We start from the raw sequence: 24,565 nt of genomic DNA on the forward strand, positions 1-24,565 counted from the left end.
TAATGTTCTCGCATCGCAGGTTCTAGGTTACTGTGTTCCATAGGACTGAACCCCTATACGCGGCTGACTCTTTTATGTAGCAAGTGTTGAAACGGGGAACAATTAGCGAAACGTGTGCCTGATGGTTGAATAATTTGTGGCCCGTAACCTATCGTCGTGATTCACTCAGAATGAATCGTAGAACCCATTTGAAAACCTTTGTATCAGTATAAAGACAACGGTCTTTTACGTTTATAGCCCCTTTTTATTCCCTATTCCTCGAAAAGAAATATCATAAACATCTACAGACGAAGATACATATTCAGGATTGCATGGGGTGACTGTCTGTCATGTCGCAGTACACCTTGATTGTCCTTTCGATAAATTAAATATACTGTTATAAAGTGGTTATGGAAACTGACAATTCACTGCTCAGAGTTAAGAAAGTGCTCCAATGAATCGTCAAACTCTTCCATAAATGGAGTGAACGGAAGCGGGGCCTTGTTTCCAGTATACTTGCTTGTAAAACTTTGGTTTCTGTAGGTGGTAATGTGGTCCTGTTTGTAATTGTTCCAGGCATGAAGCATCTCTGATACATCTATATCGTGGCCGTAGTTGGACTCATTAGCAATTTCCGCAACATAAGCTGTCTGGTAGTCGATAGTGTCGTCTACACTTTTGATGTCGCCCATCCTGTTGACAAAAGTCACATAAAAATGAAAATTAAATGCAGAAAACAAAATAACCCATAATAACCGTCCCGAAATTTGCAAAATCATTATACTTTTCTGGGAATCTGTCCACCTACCCCTCCCCTAAGCCAACATTTTGCCCTAAAGGAGAAGTAAGTGTTAATGTTGGCTTAGGGGAGGGGTAGGTGGGCATATGGCCGACTGGGCCTACATGCGAGCAAGGTGGCGCAGTGGTATGAGCACTCGCCTCCCACCAATCGACACCAATGTGGACCGGGATCAAATCCTGTTGTTGACACCAATGTGGGTTGAGTTTGTTGTTGGTTCTCTCCCTTGCTCCGAGAGGTTTATCTCCGGGTACTCCGGTTCTCAACCAACACTTCCAAATTCTAATTCGATCTGGAACGCACGGACACGTTTCACCGAGTTCTTATGAACTCTTAACTGCTCAGTGGGTAAATGAATTACAATACCGTAAGGTAACCATACGTCATACTACCAGTGAAAATCAATTAAAAAAGTAAATAAGGTAAATAAATGAAAATAATTATTTTGTTTACCTTCGGCAGCGTTTATAGCACTAAGGCTGGCTAGGACTGAACAAATGACTGAACCAAATAATGAAAATCAAACATTACAGGATCAAAAAATCCCAACTGGCTGGAGCTAAACTAGATTGCATTTTGCCGAGGATTTGAACTCGGGAGTACCGTAAACAAATCCACCTAGAATTCAGGGCGAGGCTTGAAGTCTTTGCCTCTCGATTGCAAGCCCAAGGCTCTTATTGCTCGGCCACGCTGCCCCTTAAATGAAGAGTCAATTGCTGGGCTCTTTAAATTGTATCATAATAAACTAATGACGCCATCAGATGTTTAAATGCGCTAAGCGCAAGCTAGAGAAATGTATCATAAATCGAGCTCATCGACCATATTTAGGCCTTGAACGCGTTCAAGGGGAAACCTCAGTATCATCCATACTAGCATGACAAGCAAGTTATCTCAAATGGCTGAGAGTCCCACACTTCCGAGATTAGCAATTTGGTGAAGCAAGGCCGCACCGGATCTGGCTTAAAACGCTTTAATCTTAGCCTCCAACGCAGACGTTCCTGGGGGTTTGTCACCGTGCCTGACAAGCATGAAATCCAAGCTATCCAAGAAACCGAGTAGAATTGGTAAGAGGTTCATGGATCCATATTTGGTCTTCGCTATCTCACGGTAGAATCCAGGACACGAATTGACTACGAAGCTCTCACTGACTACGATTTTCCCTTGAAAACACACAGACCCGACGACATACAGACGTAATAAATCAGCGGCAATTCATATGGACGATAAAGAACAGAAATGTGTCTACCGTACAGTCGAACCTTTAACATCGGCCACATTTTGGTCCCGGCGGCTCGCCTCCCGGTAGCCTGTGTACAGACGTCGCCCCTCCCTCAGGAAAACTCGGGAGAGGAGACGACCTACCCCCGGGACCTAGGGGATATATTTGCTGTTTAATCACCATCTACAGCGGCCACTTAACTTTGCTCCTAAGGTGCCGTTTGTATGGAGGTTTGGCTGAACCGGGCAAGGCAGGCATTTGGAAGACTCATGTAAATCAAGGTACTCAAATTTACCACAACGTGACCCACCATCTGAAGGTATGCAGTACCGTTGTCTTCACTTACCTCCTGGACGGTTGTGAGACTCGGAAGTTTAACCGCCGTCACATAAAGTAGCTGGGCAGACCTGCGTGCCCAGCGATTCGTGAGAGGCATCTAATGTCAGGACAATCATTGACATGATGTCCCCAACTTTAAATCCCACTACCAAAAAATAATTATTGGGGCAATGCTGATGAAGTCCAAGCTCCACTGGTAGACTTACCTTTCATTTCATGAGTGACAAACGCACGAGAAGATGGTAAAAGGAATTAAGGCCGTCCTTGCATGCGCTACAAGCAGAATCTTAAAGGAAGGCCCAGAAGGGGTGAGGCAAACCACCAGAAAGTCAGAGATTAGCGCAAGACCTTCTTATGACGTACCATTACGCTTAAGGCTGGAAGTGCAATGGAGAAGGAAAGGCGGCTGCATCACTTAGTAACCCGTGGCGTTATCCTCCTCTCGGGTCCTGCGTCAGCCACCCTGGTACTTACATCTTGGTTTCACTTCGAGTGTTGCAAATGTCCGCAGCTCTGCTCAAGATTTAAACATCACTTTCCTATCTAAAAGAGAGTACTCCCTACTTATAAGAGTGTACTGGTCATTTTGTCTAATAGCCCATTTATATTGCTATAAATACCAAGTGAAATTGTTGTACAATCTTGGACAAAACGCTTGATAAAAACCGCATCGTAGCCGTAACAGTTCTTCCTTCCTCTCTCCCCCTAGAAGCAGTGTTTTTGTGTCTTCAAAAGGAACTTAGACGTTTGTAGGAAGCAACTTTGAACTGGGAGAGGGAATTTCTTTAGGCAAAGCCGCTGATTTGGAAATAGTTTTGTTGCGTTAGGTAGTGCGCATTACGAAAAAACGTTCTCAAGTAGTTTTGTCCGGGATTGTAGATCTCCCATAATAAGGACTGTCTGTAGAGAGTCACCTAAATCGAATAAGTACCTGGTAATCCACTTCCTGCTATCACTTTCCATTTCTTGATTATCGGGAAGCTTTAGTTCCCCCATGATATAATTCACCACCCACTTTGCTTGAACATCAAACATGGTAAAACTGTATATTTGATTAAGTATCCCTATGTACAGAACCTTGTTATTTCCACCCTGGGTCCAGAGAATCGACTTGTAAAGTCCCTCAGGGTACCAAACATTGCGGGATTTCAGGCGCAGACGATCTTCCAAAAAAGGAAAGAAGTAATGGTAGCCTGTGCAGAGTATGATGTCATCAACCTCTGCCGTGCTACCATCCTTAAAATGGACTGTGCTTCCTTCCAGCTTGGTGAGCAGTGGCTTTTCTGTTATCTGTGGGGGCCATTTGAATCCCATCGGTAGTGTTCGCCAACAGCAAATGATATTATCAGCGCCGTACTTAAGACACTGGACAGCGATGTCTTCTGCTGAGTAGCTGGAACCAATGACAAGAACTCTTTTGCCTTTGAAGTGAGAGGCATTTCTGAAGCTGTGTGAGTGAATTACTCGACCAGGGAACCTCTCAATTCCAGTGAAGAAAGGGATGTTGGGAGTAGAGTAATGCCCAGTTGCTACAATGACGTAGTCAAATCTCTCAGCCGGAAGGACCTTGTCTTCTGAAAGGTTTTTGACGACAACAGTAAAGTCGTCGGTAGAATCGTTGTAGGTAACTTGACGAACAACATGGCTGAAGTGAATCCAAGGGCGAAGATTGCTGTTAGACCACCGACCTGGGAAAGAAAACGTTTGCTAAAATTTTAAGTAAAATAATGAATAAACATTCAATCTCAGCAATGTGGACGCAAACGTCCTGTAATAAACACACCATAACTCTGAGCCACTGCCATTTCAGTTGTACGCTACGTCCGTATAGTTTTTCTTTTGTGCGGATAAATTACAAAGAGATTAGAGTACATTAGAACAGCTAAGATGCGTGGGATAGTGACTACCGGTAGAGGTTAAGGTTAGGTCAGATTCTCACTTCCACAACAGCTCCACAACAGCTGCATCAGTATTACTGCCGCATGCATATACTTGAAAGAGGGTCTCAATGGGGTGGTGGCATTTACGGTTATCGGCTAAAATTTTGGCTCTTTTACGGCTATCGGCTAATTTTTTTCAGTTACGGTTAACAAAAAAGTTAAAAATTAACTTCTTTTGTTTCAAAAAGTCAAATATTAATTAACCTGGGCCGGGTTGTTCGAAGCTGGGTTAAGTTAACCAAGGGTTAGTGCAAAATTTGAACTCGGATATGAGAGCTTAAAAAGCAAATTCAATTTAATTCTCTTTGGCTACAATTTGGTGATTGGATAATCTAAAAAGAATAGCGAAAATTATCCAATAGTGTGCTTTTGATAAAAAGAAAGAGAAGCCCGGGTTCAAATTTAACCCCGGGTTAGCGCTAACCGGCGTTCGAACAACTGGGCCCTGTATTTTTTGTATCTTTAAAGCAAAATAAAGGTCTTATAAAGATGATCTCGGGATATGAAATAAGCTATTCTTTTGAAAAAATTTAACATTTGATAGATCATACTTTTTATAAAGTATTCCACTTCTAATACTATTTTACACATAAAAATGTCAATAGTCAATTTCAAAATAATCTTTGTGAAAAAGCAAAGCACACACGCGAACACCTAACTCACGTGGTCCGAGCGAGTTCGCCACCGAAATGTCTTGACCGAAATTGCGTGGGAAGACGCCGTACAGGGACTAGGCATGGCAATGTCTACCGCAGCGTCAGAGAAAAACAGGGAAATGTTGTTTATCGGCAACTTGTTTTACAAACAGGGAGATCTCTTCGTGTTGTTTCATTGGTGTGTCGAGGGCACGACCTCCTGAAAATCGCAAATTAATCCCCTGCAAGAAGCCACTCTTTCGCTATGGAAAAAAAAATTTAGTTCCCCGAGAGAGCGGCGGAAATGGAAATGGGTCTTGGTCTTCACCTAAAAGGCGCTTTACCTAACGTGCGTACGGTGCCACACTAGCCGCGAAATAAAAAACGCAACCATAAGTGAGTTTAGTACCTTCCTTAAAAGTAGCAAATCTAGGGAACAATTTCTTTACGATTAACTCTTTTTTACCCTATTTACGGCTAACGGTTAAAATTTTTCAATTTTTACGGCTATCGACTAAATTTTTGGCCGTTTTACGCCTATCGGTTAACCCCATTGAGACCCTCTTGAAAGACCTAAAGGTACGGTAAAACGGCTAACAAAAAAAGTGCAACTTGTTTTACGAGTTGATTTGCGATTTTGCGCGTTTAACCACCCCGGAAAAAACCTTGCAATTATTTGTTGCTAGGCAGGTCCGAACGTGTGTAAAAAGCGCAACATCGCTATTCAACTCGTTTTGCAGAAATGTTACAAAACAAGCTGGACCTTTTTTGTTGCCCGTTTTAAGTCACAGGTACCCACTTTTTTTTACCAAAATAGGTAAAGAAGACAAAAGGCCAATTATACTTCCTTTTTATGTTGACCTTAGGTTTCTTAATCCCCCCCCCCCCCCCCCCTACCCCCTAGAATCTGATTGTGTAAAGGAGGTGATTTTGTTGACTAGGTTTTCAGATACCGAGGTGACTGAGCGTTTTTACCTTTGGGCCGGAAGAGAGAGGTCATTAGCAATACCGAGGTCTACTAAACTGCATTCTAGCGCTGGCTAAGTTTCACCCGCCCAAATAGGATTAATTTTCAAGCACATTCTTACCTGTCAGGTAATCGTGAAAAACCTCCCTTGGTGGATACGATGGAATAGTTTTTCCAAAGTGATCCTCAAATGTATAGTCTGGAAATTCATAACATTCCTTTGGAGCATTTGTCCACAGACCCTGGTACATACTTCCATGCACTGGTTCTCCGTATTCATCGGTATCTGACAAAAAATTAAAGTCAATCGATAATTTCCTTAAGGAAGAAGACTAAGACAGGTATTTGACGTAGGCACAGAATTACAAATCGCCATGATAAATGCCTTCTTGCTTCTGCTATAAGGTTGCGTTATAGACGTCCACTCATTTATAAGAAAGTCATCGGTTTGTCCCCCGTTTGAGGGGAACGGATACCATTCAGTTACTTAAGAAACATCTTTTCATAATTTTCATATACCTTAGTGGTACTTAATTTCGCGAGTCATTGATTTAAAAAAAAAAAATTGGAAAAATAAAGACCCACGAAGAAAAGTCCTAGCGAAATTCAATGCCCCTTTTCATATGTTCCTATTCAAAATCGCCAACATCCCCTGCGAAATACTGTCTCGTCTCGCCAAAATCGCGAAATTAAGTACCAACATGGTATTAACCTGGGGTCAATTTAATAAAACTTTTACAAGTGTAATTTACAAGTTTAGCCATTGTTTCGGGCTCCGAAAACAATAGCTACACTTGTAAGAGTTTGACCCCAGGCTTAAAATTCGGCATCGCATTTATTTCATGAGGGTAAATTAAATTGGTCAGACCACCGTAATCGTCTGTCCGTCACAAAGAACCGGTAAATGTTGATAATTTGACGGACAGGGCTTCAATATACTTACTGATGAAAACTTGCGTTCTCACAGTAATTGAACTCGCTTTTCCTGAGATGTCAGGTAAGATCAAATAGTTTTTAAGCCATTTGATCTTAAAACTTTTAAAAGTTTTCAAAGGTGGCATAATTGAACCTTGAATTTTACCGGTCCTTTTGCAAAAAAGCTTGAGAATCTTTTATTTTCAAAAAACGACGTGATTGGATAATTTTTCTCCAAGTGCCCCGGTGCGAGTAGTCGCACTGTAACTTTGCGGTAATCATTTATTAGTTCTTGCATATTAATTTTCCCCGAGAAATGTTTTGATATTTTGTTAAAGATGAACTCTCAACATGTCACTATGTTAATTTTATTAGATCTCAGTGCTGCCTTTGACACTGTTGATCATCGAATACTTTTAGAGAGACTATCTGACGAGGTTGGCATACGTGGGACTGCTCTGAATTGGTTTAGATCGTACTTGTCTGATAGAAGTCAGCGCGTTTCTATACATGAAGTTCTTTCTCGTCCTTTTGACTTGAACTGCGGGGTACCCCAAGGCTTATGTTTAGGGCCTTTTCTATTCATAATATATGCGTCCAAGTTGTTTAAGATCGTGGAACATTATCTTCCCGATGCTCACTGTTTCGCTGATGATACGCAGCTGTATCTGAGTTTTAAACCACTCGGCAACACTGCTCAAGCTGATGCTATACAAGCTATGGAAAAGTGCATTGACGCGGTGAGGAAATGGATGATTCAAGATCGATTGATGATCAATGATGATAAAACGGAGTTTTTGTTAGTCGGCACACGACAACAGCTTGATAAATTAGATTCGTGTTCCATAACTGTGGGCAATAATCGTATCAGCCCAAGCCCATGTGTTAGAAACCTTGGATCGTGGTTTGACAGCAACTTAAGCATGACTGATCATATAAACAAGGCTAGTAATGCGGTATTTTATCATTTACATAACTTGAGACGTATTAAGAAATACCTGTCGAGAGATTCATTAATTACTTTGGTTCATGCTTTTATAACCAGCCGTCTTGACTATTGTAATGGTTTATTGTTTGGCTTACCAAATGTGCAGATCGCTAAATTACAGCGTGTACAAAATGCAGCAGCAAGACTTATTCTTGGCATTGGAAAGTTTTCTCACATTACACCGGCGCTTTATGAACTGCACTGGCTGCCGGTTTCTTTGCGTATTGACTATAAGATTTTACTTTTGACTTTCAAATGTATTTATGGCCTAGCGCCAACTTATCTTAGCGATCTTATTAGTATAAAATCGAATTCATTATATAATCTTAGGTCTACTGGTAAGCTCGTATTGGACCATCCCAAGGGAAAGATGCTTACAACATTGGGAGCAAGATCATTCTCAGCAGCAGCTCCGAAACTCTGGAATGAGCTACCTGTGGAGCTTCGCCAAGCAACATCACTTAACAGTTTTAAATCTCGACTTAAAACCTATCTTTTTAAAAAGTATTTTTTATAGTTTGTAACTTAGTTTATTTTATTCTCACGGTAATGTATTTTCGTTTTCTTTTCAACACATGATTGTAAAGCGCTGTTGATCAGCAAATGTAAATACGAGCTATATAAATTCGTAAATTATTAAATTATTATTATAAAGTAGTTCTATAGAGTCCTTGAACAGAAACGTTATTGCTTGAATATACTTTATTGTTTTACGTCATCTTCATTATTTCATTCCATTAACGAACTCGACAAATTGGCCTGCTCCCAATGCATGGATCTTCATAGCTAAATTGGTGGAGCACTGCAGCGCTAAAGCAGGGGCCATGGCTTCGAGTCCGTTTGAGATCCCGAAACTTTTTTCGGGTTTATTTGGCGACGATCGCAGTTCACATTTTTAATTTGCCGCGTTTTCATCACAGGAACCGAGACACTGCAACCTGTTCGTATGCACCAATTTCCTTCTAAACCGACATGAAATTCATGTCACGAAACGGAAAGAAACTTTTTGCACATAAACACCAGAGTCTTTTCAAAGAAAATGGTGGGATGCGATGGATACCGAGCCAACTCCTGGTCGTACTAACCACTATGTGAGGCGAGGGCCCGTTTATTATAAGCGGTCTTTGCCTGAACATATAAATAGCACCCGTCAAGGAAAAAGGAGCAAACGTAAAACAAACAGTTCAGTAAAATTGACAAGGAAGTGAATGCGTGCTCTATGACTTAATATCGAAAAAAGGAACTGGGACTAGACACAAATTCAAATAATAGATAAGTGAAAATGTGGAACTATGTCTGTCCTAAGTTTGCGATAACAAATGAGATGCAGATATGATATTACGCCTCAATCTGTACTACTTGTTACTCGATTCCAACAAACTAAGCAATTCAGTCTTGACTACTCTTTCATTGTGATGTTGTATCATTTTAAGATACGGCGTTTTCAGAAAGTGTTGAACGAACATTCTCTGGGTACTAGAGGCTTTTTACTCGCGTGCGGCGGGACGGCTTTGGTATTGGCCGACAGAAAGTCTACCAAAGTCCGAAACTACGAGAGGCGTAGCCGCAAGAAAAAACCTTTTGCGCAGATTATTAGGTAGAAGGACTTGACCGAATGAACAGAAACCATGTACAAAGACTATGCGGTAGAATAGAAAGCTACGAGACTAAAATTTGAGACTTTGAGACTATAATCTATTTTTTCATATGAAAGAAAAGTCTCTACAGGCACCCTGGGCAAACGAAAGTTACAGTCAACGTAAAACTCACCAAAACGCGATAGCAACCTTACCTGTGCGCCATGAATATTTCCAGAGACCACCCCACTCAGACTGTTTTTCAAAGCACACTATCTCTGGAATTTCCTGGCCCTTCATTTCCAATTGCTTGAATTGATATAAAGCGGACATTCCACTGGGTCCTGCACCAATCACACAAACACGCTTTGCCTTATACATTTCCGGCTAAGAAAGTAGAAAAAGCCCAGTTATTCTGACTGCATGTACAAATTTCGTGACCTTGCTGTTTAAGTTTCGTACTCAAGCAGAATTTCTATAATTTCTGTCTAAAACTGGACGAAAAAAATGCAAGAATACACAACAGAAATTGCTTGATGGATGTAATCTACTTTTTGAGAAACATCTGTTGGAAAAAACCCATCTGTTTAATTATTATTCATTCAAAATATTTCGCTCTTTCTGATTGGCTCAATTCCCCAGCTAATTCTCTTTTACCACCAGGCGTTTACCATATTTGGAAAATGTATGCAATAACCCATCGATTCAAAGGGGTCACATCTAGCAGCCTCGTTTTCAGTTAACAATCGCTTTAGTTGAGCAGAGATTTAGAACCCGGCATCCCGGAGTGAAAATAAAGAAATAGCCGAATAGCCGAATTTTAGACTAAAACTGAACGGTCGAAAAGCAATAACAAGCAAAAAATATTGCTCGATAGATTTCATCTACTTTTTAAGGTGTATCTGCATGAAAAATGCTGTTTATATCCTGAAACAGTGTCGAGAAACAGGCAAAGGTTAGAGGAAAGTCTTATACGAGGCGTTGAGATGGTTAACAACTAAGAAGTATTTTGAATGAATAGTGAAATAATTATTAGTGAATTAGACTTTCGTATGATGTGAAGAAGTATGCCCCTCTCAGACGCTATTCGGCCTTGTTGGAAAACATCCTAAAAGATCTGCATAGCAAAATTCAGTCACATCAACGTACCATATAAAGAGCGCACTTTCTGTAAAGTATTTTTAAATATATTGATGTACAACGATCGAGGCCTTCCTTTAAAACAGCCGCAAATTGAAACTGCTTCAATGGAAGTATGCTTTAATTCAAAGACAAAAGCTTTCTTGTCAAACATAAACGCTGTTGTGATCCATTAACTCGGTTCAAAAGATATTTGTCCATCACAGATCATAGCTGTTTTGCATCATAACGGATTCGATTTAGTTTTGCGTAGTTTTCCCATTGAAATTTAAATTGGCTGCAATTTGCTTCCTTCCATTAACTCTTTTACTCTTACAGGGCGATGTGATGTTGTTCTACCACTTGAGTCTATGAACAAAACCAGTGGTTTTACCATTAACATGAAATTTCTTTTACAGTGCTTTTTCCTGGAATCATTAGCACATTACAGTAAAATATTCTATACAACAAAGAATTTGAGAGTTTTCGATAATTGGTGAAAACGCAGTAGGCTTTTTTTCGTCTACAGATAAAAATCTATCTCTTGGACACATCTGCAAACTTTTACTAAGATACAAGGACACACAAATCTTTAGTCACCATAATAAATAAGATGTGAAAAGAACAAAGAACAAAACTAACTTTTTTTCTAAATTGATCGAAACCGAAATTCGTGATTTAATCAAGTTGGCCAAAAGATCATGGAGCAATTAAAAAAATCAGAAAAATCTTGTAAGATTGGAACTTTCTTATACATAACCACATGTACCGTTGCAGTGATTTAAGCAGGAACTATGAGAAAAGAATGTAATGTGGAATTTGTGCTAAAAATCGCTTGCCTTTGAATGCCTTGAGAATTCGAAAATCGCACCGTTAAACTTATATCCAGTCCCACTGTGCTATCGGAATCACATGTTGCTGGCACATAACGTGGATTAATTAAATCAATTCCTACTTTAGAAATCGCAAAAACGTTAGGTCGAGGTTACTTTTTATGACTGGTACACTTCAGCCTACCTATTTCAGTCAATAACACGCACAGTCTTTTAAAGCCCTCCTGATGCAGAAAAGTTGGCAATTACTAACCTTTATTCCAAAAACGGTTGCCTTTGTGTTGTAGAATGAACTCTTCAGGTTTGGACGTTAGTTACCGAAGTTCTTAGCATCCAAATTATAAAAACCCCGCCAATAAACCCGAGCGTACGCAACCAGACTCCTAGTGCTTTGATGGGTGAATAAGCCAGGATGCTCGTTAAGTTTGTGTTATCATCTCACAAGAACGTCACACCAGTTACCAAGGTTATTCTGAATCCACCAATGCGGTGCGACCGTATTACTCATGCCCAGGCTTCATCTCCTGGGGTATTTCAGTCGTAATAACAAATTTAGAAAGGGTTTTTGACTGTCGTCTCCGGGTGTATCCTGCGAACACAAACGTATTACCGGTCGTGGCTTCTCGTGGAGAGAAGCGACGACCGTAAATACATCTGTGTTCGCAGGCTACTCCGAGCGTTGCTTCTTGCTTAGTTTCTTGGGAGAGATACACGTACCCATTACACGCGCTTGGCTTTGCCTATTACGCTTTATACGCCGAGAAGAGCCGTACTTACCATGGGACGAGGTATTGCTTGTAATAATAATAATAATAATACTAATAATCCTCAGAAAGGTGCTCAGTGTATGAACAGAATGATTGACTTGAGTGACTGACGCTCTAGGTGCATGGTTTGCGCCCGGCTAATGCACAAAAAGAACACCAGCAGAGACTGTGATAAAAGAGGTAATAATAATAATAATAATAATAATAATAATAATAATAATAATAATAATAATGAAAAAAATTTTATTGACAACAATACTAACTATTAAAATCCTATTTACAAATAATTCGCTTAAAAAAAAAAGAAAAAACTATTCATTCAAAAACACTATTTACAATTCCTGTCGATTTAAAAAGCACTTAATTTAGCTTAAAAAAACGTTAATTTAACTAAGAAAAATTTTTTCGAATTAAAAACATTTCATTTCAATAAAAAAAACTGTCAACCTCTAAAATTCAAAAGTTTCTTTCAACTGCTAAAAACAAAAACAAAAATAGTACTAATAATGAAATAAAAAAATATATATGAAGTAAGGAAACACATCAATAGTCCGATTTAATGGCTCCTTCAGCAACTTCGACGTCGATAATAATAATAATAGTAATAATAATGATTTGGAGGTAGCACATCCACAAAGTGGTTCTTCGTCTTCCCCATTCCTGGTCGAATTGGAATTTGGAAAAGTTGGTTTTTGAGAGAGGGGAAAACCGGAGTACCCGAAGAAAAACTTCTTGGAGCAAAGGAGAGAACCAGCAACAAACTCAACCCACATATGGCGTCCACGCCAGGATTTGAACACGGGCCACATTGGTGGGAGGAGAGTGCTCTCACCACTGCGCCATCCCTTGCTCCCCATGCTTGTGGTATGATCATGTGATCATGTGGCAACACATCCTCGGAGACCCAGGGGCAGTCAGTCGGGCCGGGAGAAAAGGCGCCACGAAAGTTTTCAAACACAGGCGGAAGAGCCCCTGGGTACCGACTCTCACCGGACCATTTCCAAACGGTCAAGTGAATGCTGGCTCCTGATTGGGCACAAAAAATGCTTTGTATTATTGTGCCCAATCGGCGAACATGTTTCTCGTGAGTTCTTTTCGTGAGTTCGTACACGATGGGTATTATGTCGCCACAGTTGCCCGGTTCGTTCACCAAGCTTGTGCGTACAAGGGAAACTTCCATTTTCTACTTTCCTAACCAGAAACGAAGGACCTACCGATGAGTCGAAAAACGTTTCGGATGCTATCAGCAGGAACAATTCATTTTGCACTGAGAAAATTCTGTTTCTGACGGATCACAATGTATCGTAAATAATCAGATAATAGGAAGTTTAAGATGCGGCGGCGACGAGATAATAAAAAAGTAATAGCTTGACAAGGCAAAACAACAACTTTGCACGTGCATCACGCATTTTGCAGATTTCTTTGCCGTCACTGCACGACTACCACGTGAAGACGCCTAATTTCAGGTTTTGTGAAGGAGGTAAACAAACAATGACAAAATTTTCTTTCTCTTTATGAACTTGGATATGGTTGATAGAAAATCAGCTCCAGAAGAGTTCGCTTGCATTTGACAAAGAAAGCGAGTTGGGAGAATCACGATAGAGACTTGAAAAATGTGAATTCACTTTTCATGCGACGTTTTCGTGGCTGTCAGCTGTCGTGGAATCTTAGGGGCTCTTCATATGAGCCCGGTTGACCGGGCTGGCTCGGTTACCGGGATGAATTTTGCCTTGGGTTCATATGGGAAATTTCAGCCCAGTTTCCGAGATGAGAAAAGGTCAAAGATCCTGAGAACGAGTTCTGGCGCCAAATTTGGGAAACAAAGCAAACATGGCGAAACACAAGAATTTTAACTTTCGGGCCTATCTTACCATCGGTAACTCTTAAAGCTGTATCACTGCAGTTAAATGGGATGCTTATGATGGGGAAAATACAGCAGGCAATGCAAGACGATGCCATCCGGGCCGCCAGAATTCATCCCACCGTTCATCCCGGTAACCGGGATGACGTGTTCATATGGCAAAATTTCCAGCCCGCTTACCGAGATCTCGGTTGGAAAAACCGAGATCTTGGGAACCGAGCCAGCCCGCCCTCTCATATGAACACATCGAAAATTTTACAAAGGATTTAGGGGTGAGGCGAGATCTCGGAAACCGGGCCAGCCCGGTCAACCGGGCTCATATGAAGAGGCCCTTAAACTCCTTAAGATTTACGAAGGCATGATCGATGCAAGTATGAATACCTGTTGTAAGCTCAAGCTTGTATTTTTGGAAAAGCGTCTTTAGTTTTCGGGTAGACAGTGGTAGTCTTTACACTGCAGCCTAAATAAGCTAAGAAATATTTCAAGACAAGTAAGTTTTAATTACTTCAAGTAAAATAAAGCTTCACACACAACCGATTCTTTTTTACTTCAGGTTATTTTCCCACGCAACAAAATTAAGATTGATTGACATGTCTCGCCTTTCTCAAAGCTCAAGAAACCGCAAAACCGCAAGTCAGCTAAGTAGGTCATAAGGATGGTTTTCAAGTCGCTTGAAACTTTCTTGAACCGTTTCAACTTTCCGACTTTAATAAGATGCAAAGCAAAGTTACTTGAGATTTTACTTAGGCCTTCACCCACGAATTTGTGGTTAAGTAAAACTTAGCGGCTCTTAAGTCTTACTTAACAGCCTAGTGTAAAGACAGCCAACCAGTATTTTGAAATAAAGTGTTTGTATCAAACTGAAAGTTTCCTGACTGCGTGCATTTGTTTGGTGCATGAGCCAGACAAGCCGTGATCGAGTCAATAGCTATCGTGTCGTGTACGAACTCACGAAAAGAACTCAGGAGATGCTGTTCCCCGATTGGGCACAATAATACAAAGCATTTTTTGTGCCCAATCAGGAGCCAGCATTCACTTGACCGTTTGGAAATGGTCCGGTGAGAGTCGGTACCCAGGGGCTCTTCCGCCTGTGCTTGAAAACTGACTGACTGCCCCTGGGTCTCCGAGGATGGTGGCAACATGTCTCGTGGACCGGCCAAAGAAAACTTAGTTACGTAATCATTTAATAGTTCGGTTAGGTCCTCTCAAACATCACTTTTTGTTTCAGGTTTTTAAAATTACTCTCCGTACATCTGTTTTTGTTCAGCTATTTTATAATAGCTTTTCTTTTAACTTTTTCGAATTATTTTCAGATGACGTTTCAAGCAAAATATAGACTTAATTACTCGTTCGATGCAATCAAAACAAAAACAAAACAAACAAAAGAGCGGATAAGACACATGCAACACTACTTCATCGATCGCCCATTGAAAACATACGCCAGTACTTCAAAATCGTCCACTGGCTCTTTCTCGAGCGCAGTAAGTATAGTGCCGATTAGGAAATCTGGATTTATTTGAAGTACGCGGATTGCGGATTGTGCAATAAAACGCAAAATCTGAAAACAGATTTCAGATAGATTTCAATAAAAAAAAAAATCGTAATCAAGACTTTGTCGGTTTTTCGTCTTTACTGTTTTATTTTTAAATCCGAGTTTGCTAGGCCCTTTTTTCTGCTAATTACGTGTGCGCGTTGGAAACTGCAGGGTCTTGAGAAGAGATTTTTAATCCTTTTTCGGATTTCCCAGTAAAACGAAAAGAAAGGAAATCCAAGGATATATTTCCCCGCATTCAAATCTAAATCCAGATCACCCAAACAAACACCTGGCGAATTGAGAGCGCATTAAAAAAATGCTTCATATCAGTTCCAAACAGGAGCACTGATGTAAACCTGGTTCCAAACACTGGGAGGACTTCCGAGGGGAAACATATTCAATATTCTTTAGTAAGAGGTGTAGATCTGTATAGTTACCCAGTATAGTATTTATTGCTAATAAGGTTAAAGACTACATGTCTCATTGCAATACTCAGCAGTGAGCCAGAATTCTCATCTTTTAACTTACAGTGCGATCTCTGTAACCGGGGCCGTTTGTCTACAATAGGTGGCTCCGGTTACTACAGTAGTCGCAACAGCCTGTAAAGAGTACGTGCAGTCTGCCTACTGGTATCGTAGGGGTAAGCAAAGGTGTAGCCGCACTTACAGACAAAGCCAAAGGTAAATAATCTCTACTAGTGCACCAGTGGAAACGGCGTATGATCAAAGTCTCTAATAGACCTTATTCACCAGACCCAGCATTTTTGCCCGCGCTTAAGGACTGATGGGATAAAAGCAATGTCACGTGGTTTCGCAGTGGGAAAAATTTCTGATGCAAGAAATCGCGGTCGAGTTTGTTTATTCTGGACAACAGAAAATGAACTTTTCATATTGAAGACGATAATAGCAACTTATCGGTGGAGTGATCATTCTTTCTTCTTTCGATGCAGTAGCGACCGTACTGCAAGCAATTATGACGTAAATTTTTGTCAAAACGCGAACTGTACACTTTGCCTAAGACAAATCAGAAATATGAAAGGGAATTCACAGTCCTTCGTTCACAGAACAAGCGTAGTCTGAAACTGCCGAGAGGATAGGCCACTTAGTAGTTCCAAAAACCCTCACCGTTTCTGAGCGAGGCCAAGTGCACAACCTTTCTCAGCTCAGTGCCAGTTGTGAAAATGAGTTTTATTTGCATGAGGATGAAAAATCATTTCTACATCAAAGGCTGAGCACTTAACCTCGTTTTCCAGAAAACAGTGGCGGATTCATTCATTGTAGCTCGTTTCAAACAAAGTGTTTTTTTTGTCGCAGGTTTTAACTTCCAACAGGTTTTATGGGGCCACAAGTTCTGTTTGTTGAACTACGGGGTCTAACATGTCTAATGGCTTAGAGCGGCCTCATTCGGTATAATGAGACAGGACAAAGGATTTGGGGATTTTTCGAAAATAAATGAATAACTAAATAATCGGGATTGCGGAATCGAGAACAATATTTTTTGGGTTTGACGGGATTGAAAGCCCTGCGGACGACGCTAGGGATTGAAGAACCCTGCCGGGAAATGAGGTCATGAATGGCGCTCTGAAACACCGGTCAAACAAAAAGTATCTGAAAGCGACATAAAATTAAACCAGTAGAGGATCATTTACCGTGATTGAAGAAGCGTCGTAGTGCGATATGCTTTCGAATACAGCGGCCTTGCACGGTCGTTTCCCGTCGCTGGGGACGTTTCGCGATTGAGGTTAACGAGCTTGCTTAGCACGACGGCGACGACAGCGAAAACGTCACTTACGTTCGCACAATTTAAAAATTCATCGCAATTATGCCATTTCGTTTTAATAGGAGTAACAGAAGGATTCATAATAGGAGCTTAGTAGAGGTAGGAGAATTATTATTCTGCATGGAGCTGAATTCTTACTGACCGTCGCCAAGATAATAAAAAATAAAAATACAATCTTGACGCTCTTCATAAAACGGGAAATTATGACTCATTCAATAAAGTTTCGCCATAGAAGTCATAGAAATACGCCAAGAGTACGATGGACGTGAGGAGTTGTTAATTTGCGGGTAATTTTCTCATGAAAAATATTGCTTTCCCCTTGCCGTCACTGTATAAGCTCCCTGATCGCCCTGTAAACTGTCCTGTACATTCTGAATAGCGAAACGTCCAGAGTAAACAGCGAACCTTTTGAGTTTCAACAAATTCGAGGAGGTTGCTGAATTAACAGGCTCGGACGGTCTTACAATTAAAAAAAAAAACATAATGCAACACAAAAGAACATGACGGCAATTATTTTTATGATTGTTTAACTGACTTCTGTCATTTCATCTCACACGTCCCACAGCAATACTGGTTTCAGGTTTAAAAATCTCATCTCGTACAGTTATTGCCCAAAATAATTTACTATTTTTAAAATTATCTATACGGCTGATAATAGGTATAAATTTATTTTTCCGTTGTTCTTTGTCAAATCTTATAATTAAGAACCGCATGGTTGCTCTGTCTTAAACCATTAGCTCGACCATTTAAACTAAAGCCTACAAGTAGAATTCTGAGGTGCGAGTCAGTAATTTTTCAACTGTATTTACAATATTTAAGATTAATTTTTTTTGTATTCTCAGCCATTCCAAAACTGGAGTATTCCGGTCATGTCTGATTTTAGCTGAATAAATAATTATTATATCCACCTGACATCTGCCTTTTAAACAGGAAAAACCTCACCACAATGTGGGCAACTTTTTAAATACGCACTTTGCAAACATAAATAATATACGGGTGGAAGGCAAAAAGAACAATTCGCATTACCACATAATTCTGGGGACTAAATTTGCCATATCTAAGTGCCAAGTTTGAAGACTTGTAGTCCGTTTTAAAGATTTCTTCCGACAGATAATATTTTATTCATCTCAGTTTTGAATTATATTTGCTAAGTTCCACCCTCAGCGAACACGGTTTTAATAATATAGCTTTCTAAATACTGCCTTGTCGGTCACTATTGCTCCTAACCCACGCTTGAGTTTGCTTCTCTAAGGTATTAAAACAACCGTTCACACCTCGCATATTAACGTTTAGATGGATTGCCTTTTCTACTGGTTTGTGTTCGGGTAGTCGAAGTTCGTACAGGCCATCTCCATGATCGGAGCTAAATTCAAACGGCGATACCCGATGCTTTCGTCCAAGTGATGTTAGACGGTAGGCTTGTGACGCGTCGGGCTTACAGAAAACCCTCTTGCATCCCTGCCGAAAATCCCCATTGAATAGGGCATAAATTACGACATTTAACGTCGCATTAGAAAATGAAAGTAACAACAAGGCTATGTACAAGTGCCCAGTCCATGTGCTTCTTTTAAACGTCCACAGAACAAGGCTGAAGAAATAAGGGAGGCAGCAGCTAACGAACACAAGCCATTGCAAAAACAACATACGAAGAACTTTGACTTTCGAACGCGGAACGCGGAATGTCTGTCTTCTAAAACTGTTCGGGTAATTTTGAGCGTGACGATTTCTGGTGATGACAGCATATGTGATCCGTGTGTACATGACCAGGGTGAATAATAAAGGAAAACAAAAAGCACAAACGAAAAACAGCACTACATAGGCTTTCCAGTAAACTGAGGAGAAATTAACGAGACAGAACTCAACGTCCGGTGACTGATATTCTTGTGATTCGAAGAAGGATAAGGCCGGTGCAGAAAGTGATTCGAAGAAGAATAAGGCCGGTGCAGACAAACAAACCATGAAAATACACACATATATGATGAGTTTCTTAGTCTGGGAACGACTCATTTTAAACTGCAACGGATGCACTATAATGTAGAACCGATCGAGTGAAATACAAGCGAGAAGACCCGCTGAAAGTCCAGCGTTCAAGAATTGGAAAAAGAAAGTCACTTTACAGGTTGCGCTGTGGAACAACCACGAACCTCGCATGACCCAGATTATTGTCCACAGAACACACATAAACGGAATCGTCAAGTTCGATAATCCTAGAGTTAATACAAAGTAGTTTGTCGTCCATTCGCTTCGTCGACTCCGTTGAATTACGAGCAAGATGAGTCCGTTGCCGATCAAAGAACCCAGAAACATTGTCAACAACACAAGTGTTTCTACCACAACAACCGGCGAGAAGCCACATGCTGAAGAGTAGACTAGATCGGAGCAGTTTGACATGGCAGTCGAAGCCGCCAAATTTTCTTTGGTGGCCTTGCCTCATGTAAATAAACCACGGGTGTAAGATACACGTCGGTTATAAAGCGTTCCATGTATCCAATGTTTCTTTTGTTTCGAGTGAATCGTTGTACACTTTCATCCTATTCAACAAAAGTAGCTGATGTCGTGTCTCTTCAATGTCGTGTTTCGTCAATTCCCAAGCGTACGTTCTTTCTTCTATTCACTTCACGAAACCTTTTTCCATAGGTCTCTCGTCAAATGCAAATGTGTATCTGCATGCAATCGGATATCGAATGTTGTTTTTGTCGATATGTTGCCATGGTTTCCACACATCCGTCACTCAGATTTGACTTAATTAAACGAAAAGAACTTTTTTCTCTTTTTGATGGGTGATATAATTCAGATGGTTATAAATGCAAACTGAACAACCGCAAAAGAGGAAACAACGCTTTTAAAAGCACTTTTCGGAGGAGTAAAATGTCTTAGCTAACTAACCCCGACAGGTGATACAGAATTTTGCGAACCGTTTAAGTCATCGCTCAGAGGAAAAAAATTCGAGAAGCAAATGAGTCGGAGTCTTGCGAATTTGTTTTTTGTTTTACTAAAACGCGTTCAACGAATCATGGCAGGAAAATCGATCTACTTCGATAAAGCGAAAAATGTCATATCAGTGCAATGTACGTGTGTATGAAAACATGATTATTCACGGATTATAAGTCACATATCAATCAAGTGTTTTGTTTTAGCCATCTGTCAGTAATATAGGTGAAATGTAAACAACATGGGGTTTTTTCCAGGCTTTTTCTCCAAGGGATTTCGTTCCACAAAATGACTGCAGCCGATTTAATTTCTATAAAAATAGAATAATATCATGTACAAGAGTACCTGTTCGTACAACCGTTAAATGATGGCTTTAGTGATTTTAAGTTCGTTAGCACTTCATTAACTGCAAACATTTTTCCTAACGCTTGCTTACAGGACGAACTAAACGCCGCAACGGAAACGATCACTTTTTTCATTACTTTTAAGCCCTGTTATCCTAGGGAAGTTTCCCATATCAGCAAGAAACGCCCGTTTTATCGGAAGCTCCTGGTTTTAAACAGTATCGCAAAGAAGTCATAACTGACAAGCATGGCGGGTGGAAATTCTCGCAACCTGATGGTCTTGATTAAAACACCACACGGGTACCTACGTACGGGTAACATACGGGTTACATACGACTACACGGATCACCGGATCATACGGGTGCGTACAAGACGAGTAACATACGGACAGCATACGGATACATACGGGAACATACGAATACATATGAGTAACATACGGATAGATCGAATGAAGAATGATCCTCGCAGTTGTGAACGCAATTTATGCATGGCAATTTGCGTAAGAAGACTAGGAAGCCTGAAAAAATTCAGGACTTCAACCGAGAGTTTGAAACCGTGACCTCGCAATACCCGTACGATGTTCTAACCAACTAAGCTATGAAGCCACTGATGTTAGGAGCTGGTCAATTATGTGTTCATATGTTTCCGTGAAAGAGATGAATGTGATAGAAGTATATGAAAATCATAAAAGAACTGCGGAAATGAAATCAAATAAAAAATGATCCTAGCAGCTGTGAACGCAGTTTATGCAATTACGTAAAAAGCCTGATGATGTAATGGAGGATTTACAGTGACAAGAATAGAACAGCTTGTTCTCAAGTATAATCTGACGGGAGGGTTTTTAAGACGATTGGAAACAAACATTAAATACTGTGAAACATTGCTCCATATTATATAGATGATGCAAACAAAAACCCACACGAAATCTACATAACTCGGATCACGTGACTAAGTACAACTGACGAGTTTAAGAACTTGTAAATTAGCTTTAGGGCTCGATCGCAAACCATGTAAACCTATCCCCAACAAGTATTGGAAGAGTTCATGAACGTGTTTTTGGCTATTCACAATTGCAAAGCCAGTTCACGCCTTATTTGAAATATGAAATGGAAAAAAAGAAAACAAAAAAAGACAAAAAAGAAATTTCGCACTACCTTGTGGGTAAGTGATATGAATTTAATACATATGTTATAAACAAATACTCTTAACGGTTTACTTAAGTTACATTTTTCAAAATTGCTAAAACTGAAAATTGTTTACAAAAATAATAATAGTATGTTACTCTTATGCATTCGTATGTTACTTTTATGTTTCCTTATATCAACCTCGTTCTCAGGGTTTTCTCCCACCCGTCCAGTCTCTCGCTTTGCAGGGACGGGTGAGAGAGGATCCTGGGAACGAGGTCGTCCCTATGTTACTCCAAGTTACTCGTATGTATTCGCCATGTACCCGTATGTATCCGTGTGGTGCTTGAAGTCGAGATCGCAACGCGACCAGTTTTGCTGTGAAAGGTTCGAACCCAAGAGTCATTTAGGTTGAATTTGATCGTCCGAGTGAACGTAGTCCTGAATAGGACTGTTGTTTTTGTTGACAGTGATTGACGTTTCGACAACCTGTGCGGTAGTCATCTTCAGAGTCAGAGATCAGTTTTGTAGCACCTACTTTTTTCAAAAGTTTAAAAGTGTGGTCTTATCTTCCGCAAGGTGCCGCACAAAGTGCCTCTACACTCAACCCAGTCTCCGTCCCACACACCCAATTCAATTCGGAATATAAAGAGATGTTCCACAGTATTTCATGTTTGTTTCCAATCATCTTAAAAACCCTCCCGTCAGATTATACTTAGGAACAAGCTATTCTGTTCTAGTTACCGTAAATCCTCTATTAAGCCCCCCTCTCTAACACATCCCCCCACTACTTTTCAGGGGAAGAAAGTTAATAACCCCCCTCCCCTCCCCCTTATTATTCTTCCTTAACAAATGATAGACCGTATTAATCAATCACGACTGCAAAACTTCGTGTGGACTGATCCGGGATGGTTTATTCACCAACTGGAAGCTCAGACTTGTTTTTGATCCTCGGCTGCATGACCTATTGAGCTTTTCCACTTTGAATTCTAGTTCTTTATGGAGAACTGATACCATCGGTTTTGCTAAATTAAATACCCCCCCCCCCCTCTCAAATAAGCCCCCGTCTCTATTAAGCAACCCCCTCAATTGCGTTTGAAATAAATAAGCCCCCTGGGGTATAAGAGGGGATTTACGGTATTTTATGACTTTGCATGTTAACACTTTCGGGTGATTTGAGAATAAAAATAAAATTCCGAAAATAAGCCCCGGGGCTTATATTTTTCAAAGGCCCTTTTTGAGGGGCTTATTTTTGGAGGGGCTTATCTATGGAGGAAAATTTGCGTTTCAAAATCGATTGGGCTAGCCTTATAGTTGGAAGTAAATTTGTCGTTTTTGCTTTGTTTTACTTTGTATTTGAGGGCAATTTTCCAAGTACAAGCCCCCGGGGGCTTATATTTGGAGGGGCGATTTAAGGGAGGGTTTTTTGCGTTACCGGTTTGGGGGGCTTATATTTGGAGGGGCTTATACATGGAGGGGCTAATTTTCGGAATTTTACGGTATCTACTTCACCCGAAAGTGCTGTTCAGAACGGTTGGTTTATTTTTGTTAAACTTTTTATAATAAACAAGTTAACCGCCAACAAACATTCGTAATTTCTTTTTACGTAGTTTATTTACTTACATAATAAATATGTGGCTCATACCAGGCAGATATCGCGGCTCATACATAATAGAAATATAGTTCTCTGTTTCTTTGAAAAGTTATTTAACAAAGAATATTACTTTTTAAAAATATTTATCTCTGTCTTATCTTATCAGAATCAGGTACACGAGAGCTTCCTTTACATCTGATAATAATTTTAATTTTTCAAAATTTACACTTAAAAATAGCATTGCGTAAAGAAAATTTCTTACAGCGTCGTTACAACCTATATGCAGGGTTCGTGAACTTTTTTGTCAGGCCGGGACTTTTATTGGAGGTTTCTGGGGCTATTGTTGGGAGAGTTAATGCAGAAACGCTGAAAGCGAGAGCTTGAAATACGAAAACAGGGACAACGCGGTGATCTTGTGGCTCTATGTCAATGCACATGTGCGCGGGACAGAGCACTTACAGCATTTTTTCTGTCTGCATTTGCACTCTCTTCTTTTAAACTAACTAAAGTGTTCATAATTGATTTGTTCTTTGGTAAAATAATCAACAACTTTTACGGACCAAACACCAATTTCAAATACTTTCAAAGCCTTAAAACAGGCTGCTATTATTCACGGGTTTGGAAAACGTGAACGAACCCTGATATACCCTTACCTACTGTTACACTCTTACAAGAACGGACCCAAGGAAGGGGTCATTGGGGTGTCGGAGTCTTGGAACCCTCCGCCCCCATTTTTCTGCTATAAAAGTGGCACTCTAAGGTTTTCAAAGGTCAATGAAAGTGCCGCCACAGCTGCTCTATAGTTTTAACCGACACAAGTGTATGGGCCCGCGAAATGTCTGCAGTATAACAGCGCACTATCACTCCATGGTCTGTTTTATCAATTGTGTCTTAACAAAATCACAACATCGAAAGGACTAAACTTTTTTGAGTGGCTAATTTCGGAGGGTTAGAACTCTTCTTGGTAAAAACACTGGGTACACCCCTGTCTTAAACCGAAAATGCGGTTCGTGGAAAAGTTACTGACTTTGTTAAAACTGACATAAAAAATTGCACAGAACGTCGGAGCCCCCGGAGCTGGCGGTTTTGGCGTGATTTTCGTTTTTGGTTCGTCGTTTTCTGGCTCGACTTCGGTTCAGCTTTCGCACGGCTGTATCTCTTACTTTACGAACCACAAAAAAAAACCCGCCAGCTACCTACGCTGGCTAAGAAAGACCTCGTCGCCCATTTCGTACCTTATTAAGTGAAAAGCGAGCAAAAGGTTAGGGCAGAATTTTTCTCTTCACCGCTCACAGTCTAGCTAAGACTGTGATTTAGGGGA

General features: G+C 40.4%; 3 protein-coding genes across 6 annotated transcripts in view; all 3 read right to left on the reverse strand.

The window, feature by feature from the left end:
• Positions 1-404: 404 nt before the first annotated feature.
• LOC140939208 (trimethylamine monooxygenase-like) lies at positions 405-9,740 on the reverse strand. The gene is made up of 4 exons (XM_073388777.1): positions 9,574-9,740; positions 6,000-6,164; positions 3,268-4,024; positions 405-672 (listed from the first exon to the last, which is right to left on the reverse strand). Exons 1-4 carry the CDS (start codon positions 9,737-9,739, stop codon positions 405-407), a joined length of 1,356 nt encoding a protein of 451 aa, XP_073244878.1. The 5' UTR covers position 9,740.
• An 8,160-nt stretch (positions 9,741-17,900) lies between these two features.
• On the reverse strand, positions 17,901-19,897 carry LOC140937383 (probable G-protein coupled receptor 19). The gene has a single exon (XM_073386938.1). It carries the CDS (start codon positions 19,640-19,642, stop codon positions 18,443-18,445), a length of 1,200 nt encoding a protein of 399 aa, XP_073243039.1. The 5' UTR covers positions 19,643-19,897; the 3' UTR covers positions 17,901-18,442.
• A 3,355-nt stretch (positions 19,898-23,252) lies between these two features.
• The window catches only part of LOC140937391 (CAP-Gly domain-containing linker protein 3-like), a 23,164-nt gene continuing 21,851 nt past the window's right edge, over positions 23,253-24,565 (reverse strand). For all 4 annotated transcript variants that reach the window (XM_073386947.1, XM_073386946.1, XM_073386948.1 and 1 more), the window contains one exon: positions 23,253-24,565. This exon is cut by the window's right edge and continues 549 nt beyond it. The gene's annotated coding sequence lies outside the window, so the exon portion shown is untranslated.

Source organism: Porites lutea, chromosome 5 (genome assembly GCF_958299795.1).
Source record: "Porites lutea chromosome 5, jaPorLute2.1, whole genome shotgun sequence".
Lineage (NCBI taxonomy): Eukaryota > Metazoa > Cnidaria > Anthozoa > Scleractinia > Poritidae > Porites > Porites lutea.

Bases quoted from the DNA above. Each gene is read 5' to 3' on its own strand.
- LOC140937383 (XM_073386938.1), bottom strand. From the start codon at position 19,642: ATGTCAAACTGCTCCGATCTAGTCTACTCTTCAGCATGTGGCTTCTCG.
- LOC140939208 (XM_073388777.1), bottom strand. From the start codon at position 9,739: ATGTATAAGGCAAAGCGTGTTTGTGTGATTGGTGCAGGACCCAGTGGA. The intron at 6,165-9,573 runs GTAAGGTTGCTA...ATTTTTTGTCAG, and splicing joins GAAATATTCATGGCGCACAG to ATACCGATGAATACGGAGAA. The intron at 4,025-5,999 runs GTAAGAATGTGC...TTTCTTTCCCAG, and splicing joins TTTTCACGATTACCTGACAG to GTCGGTGGTCTAACAGCAAT.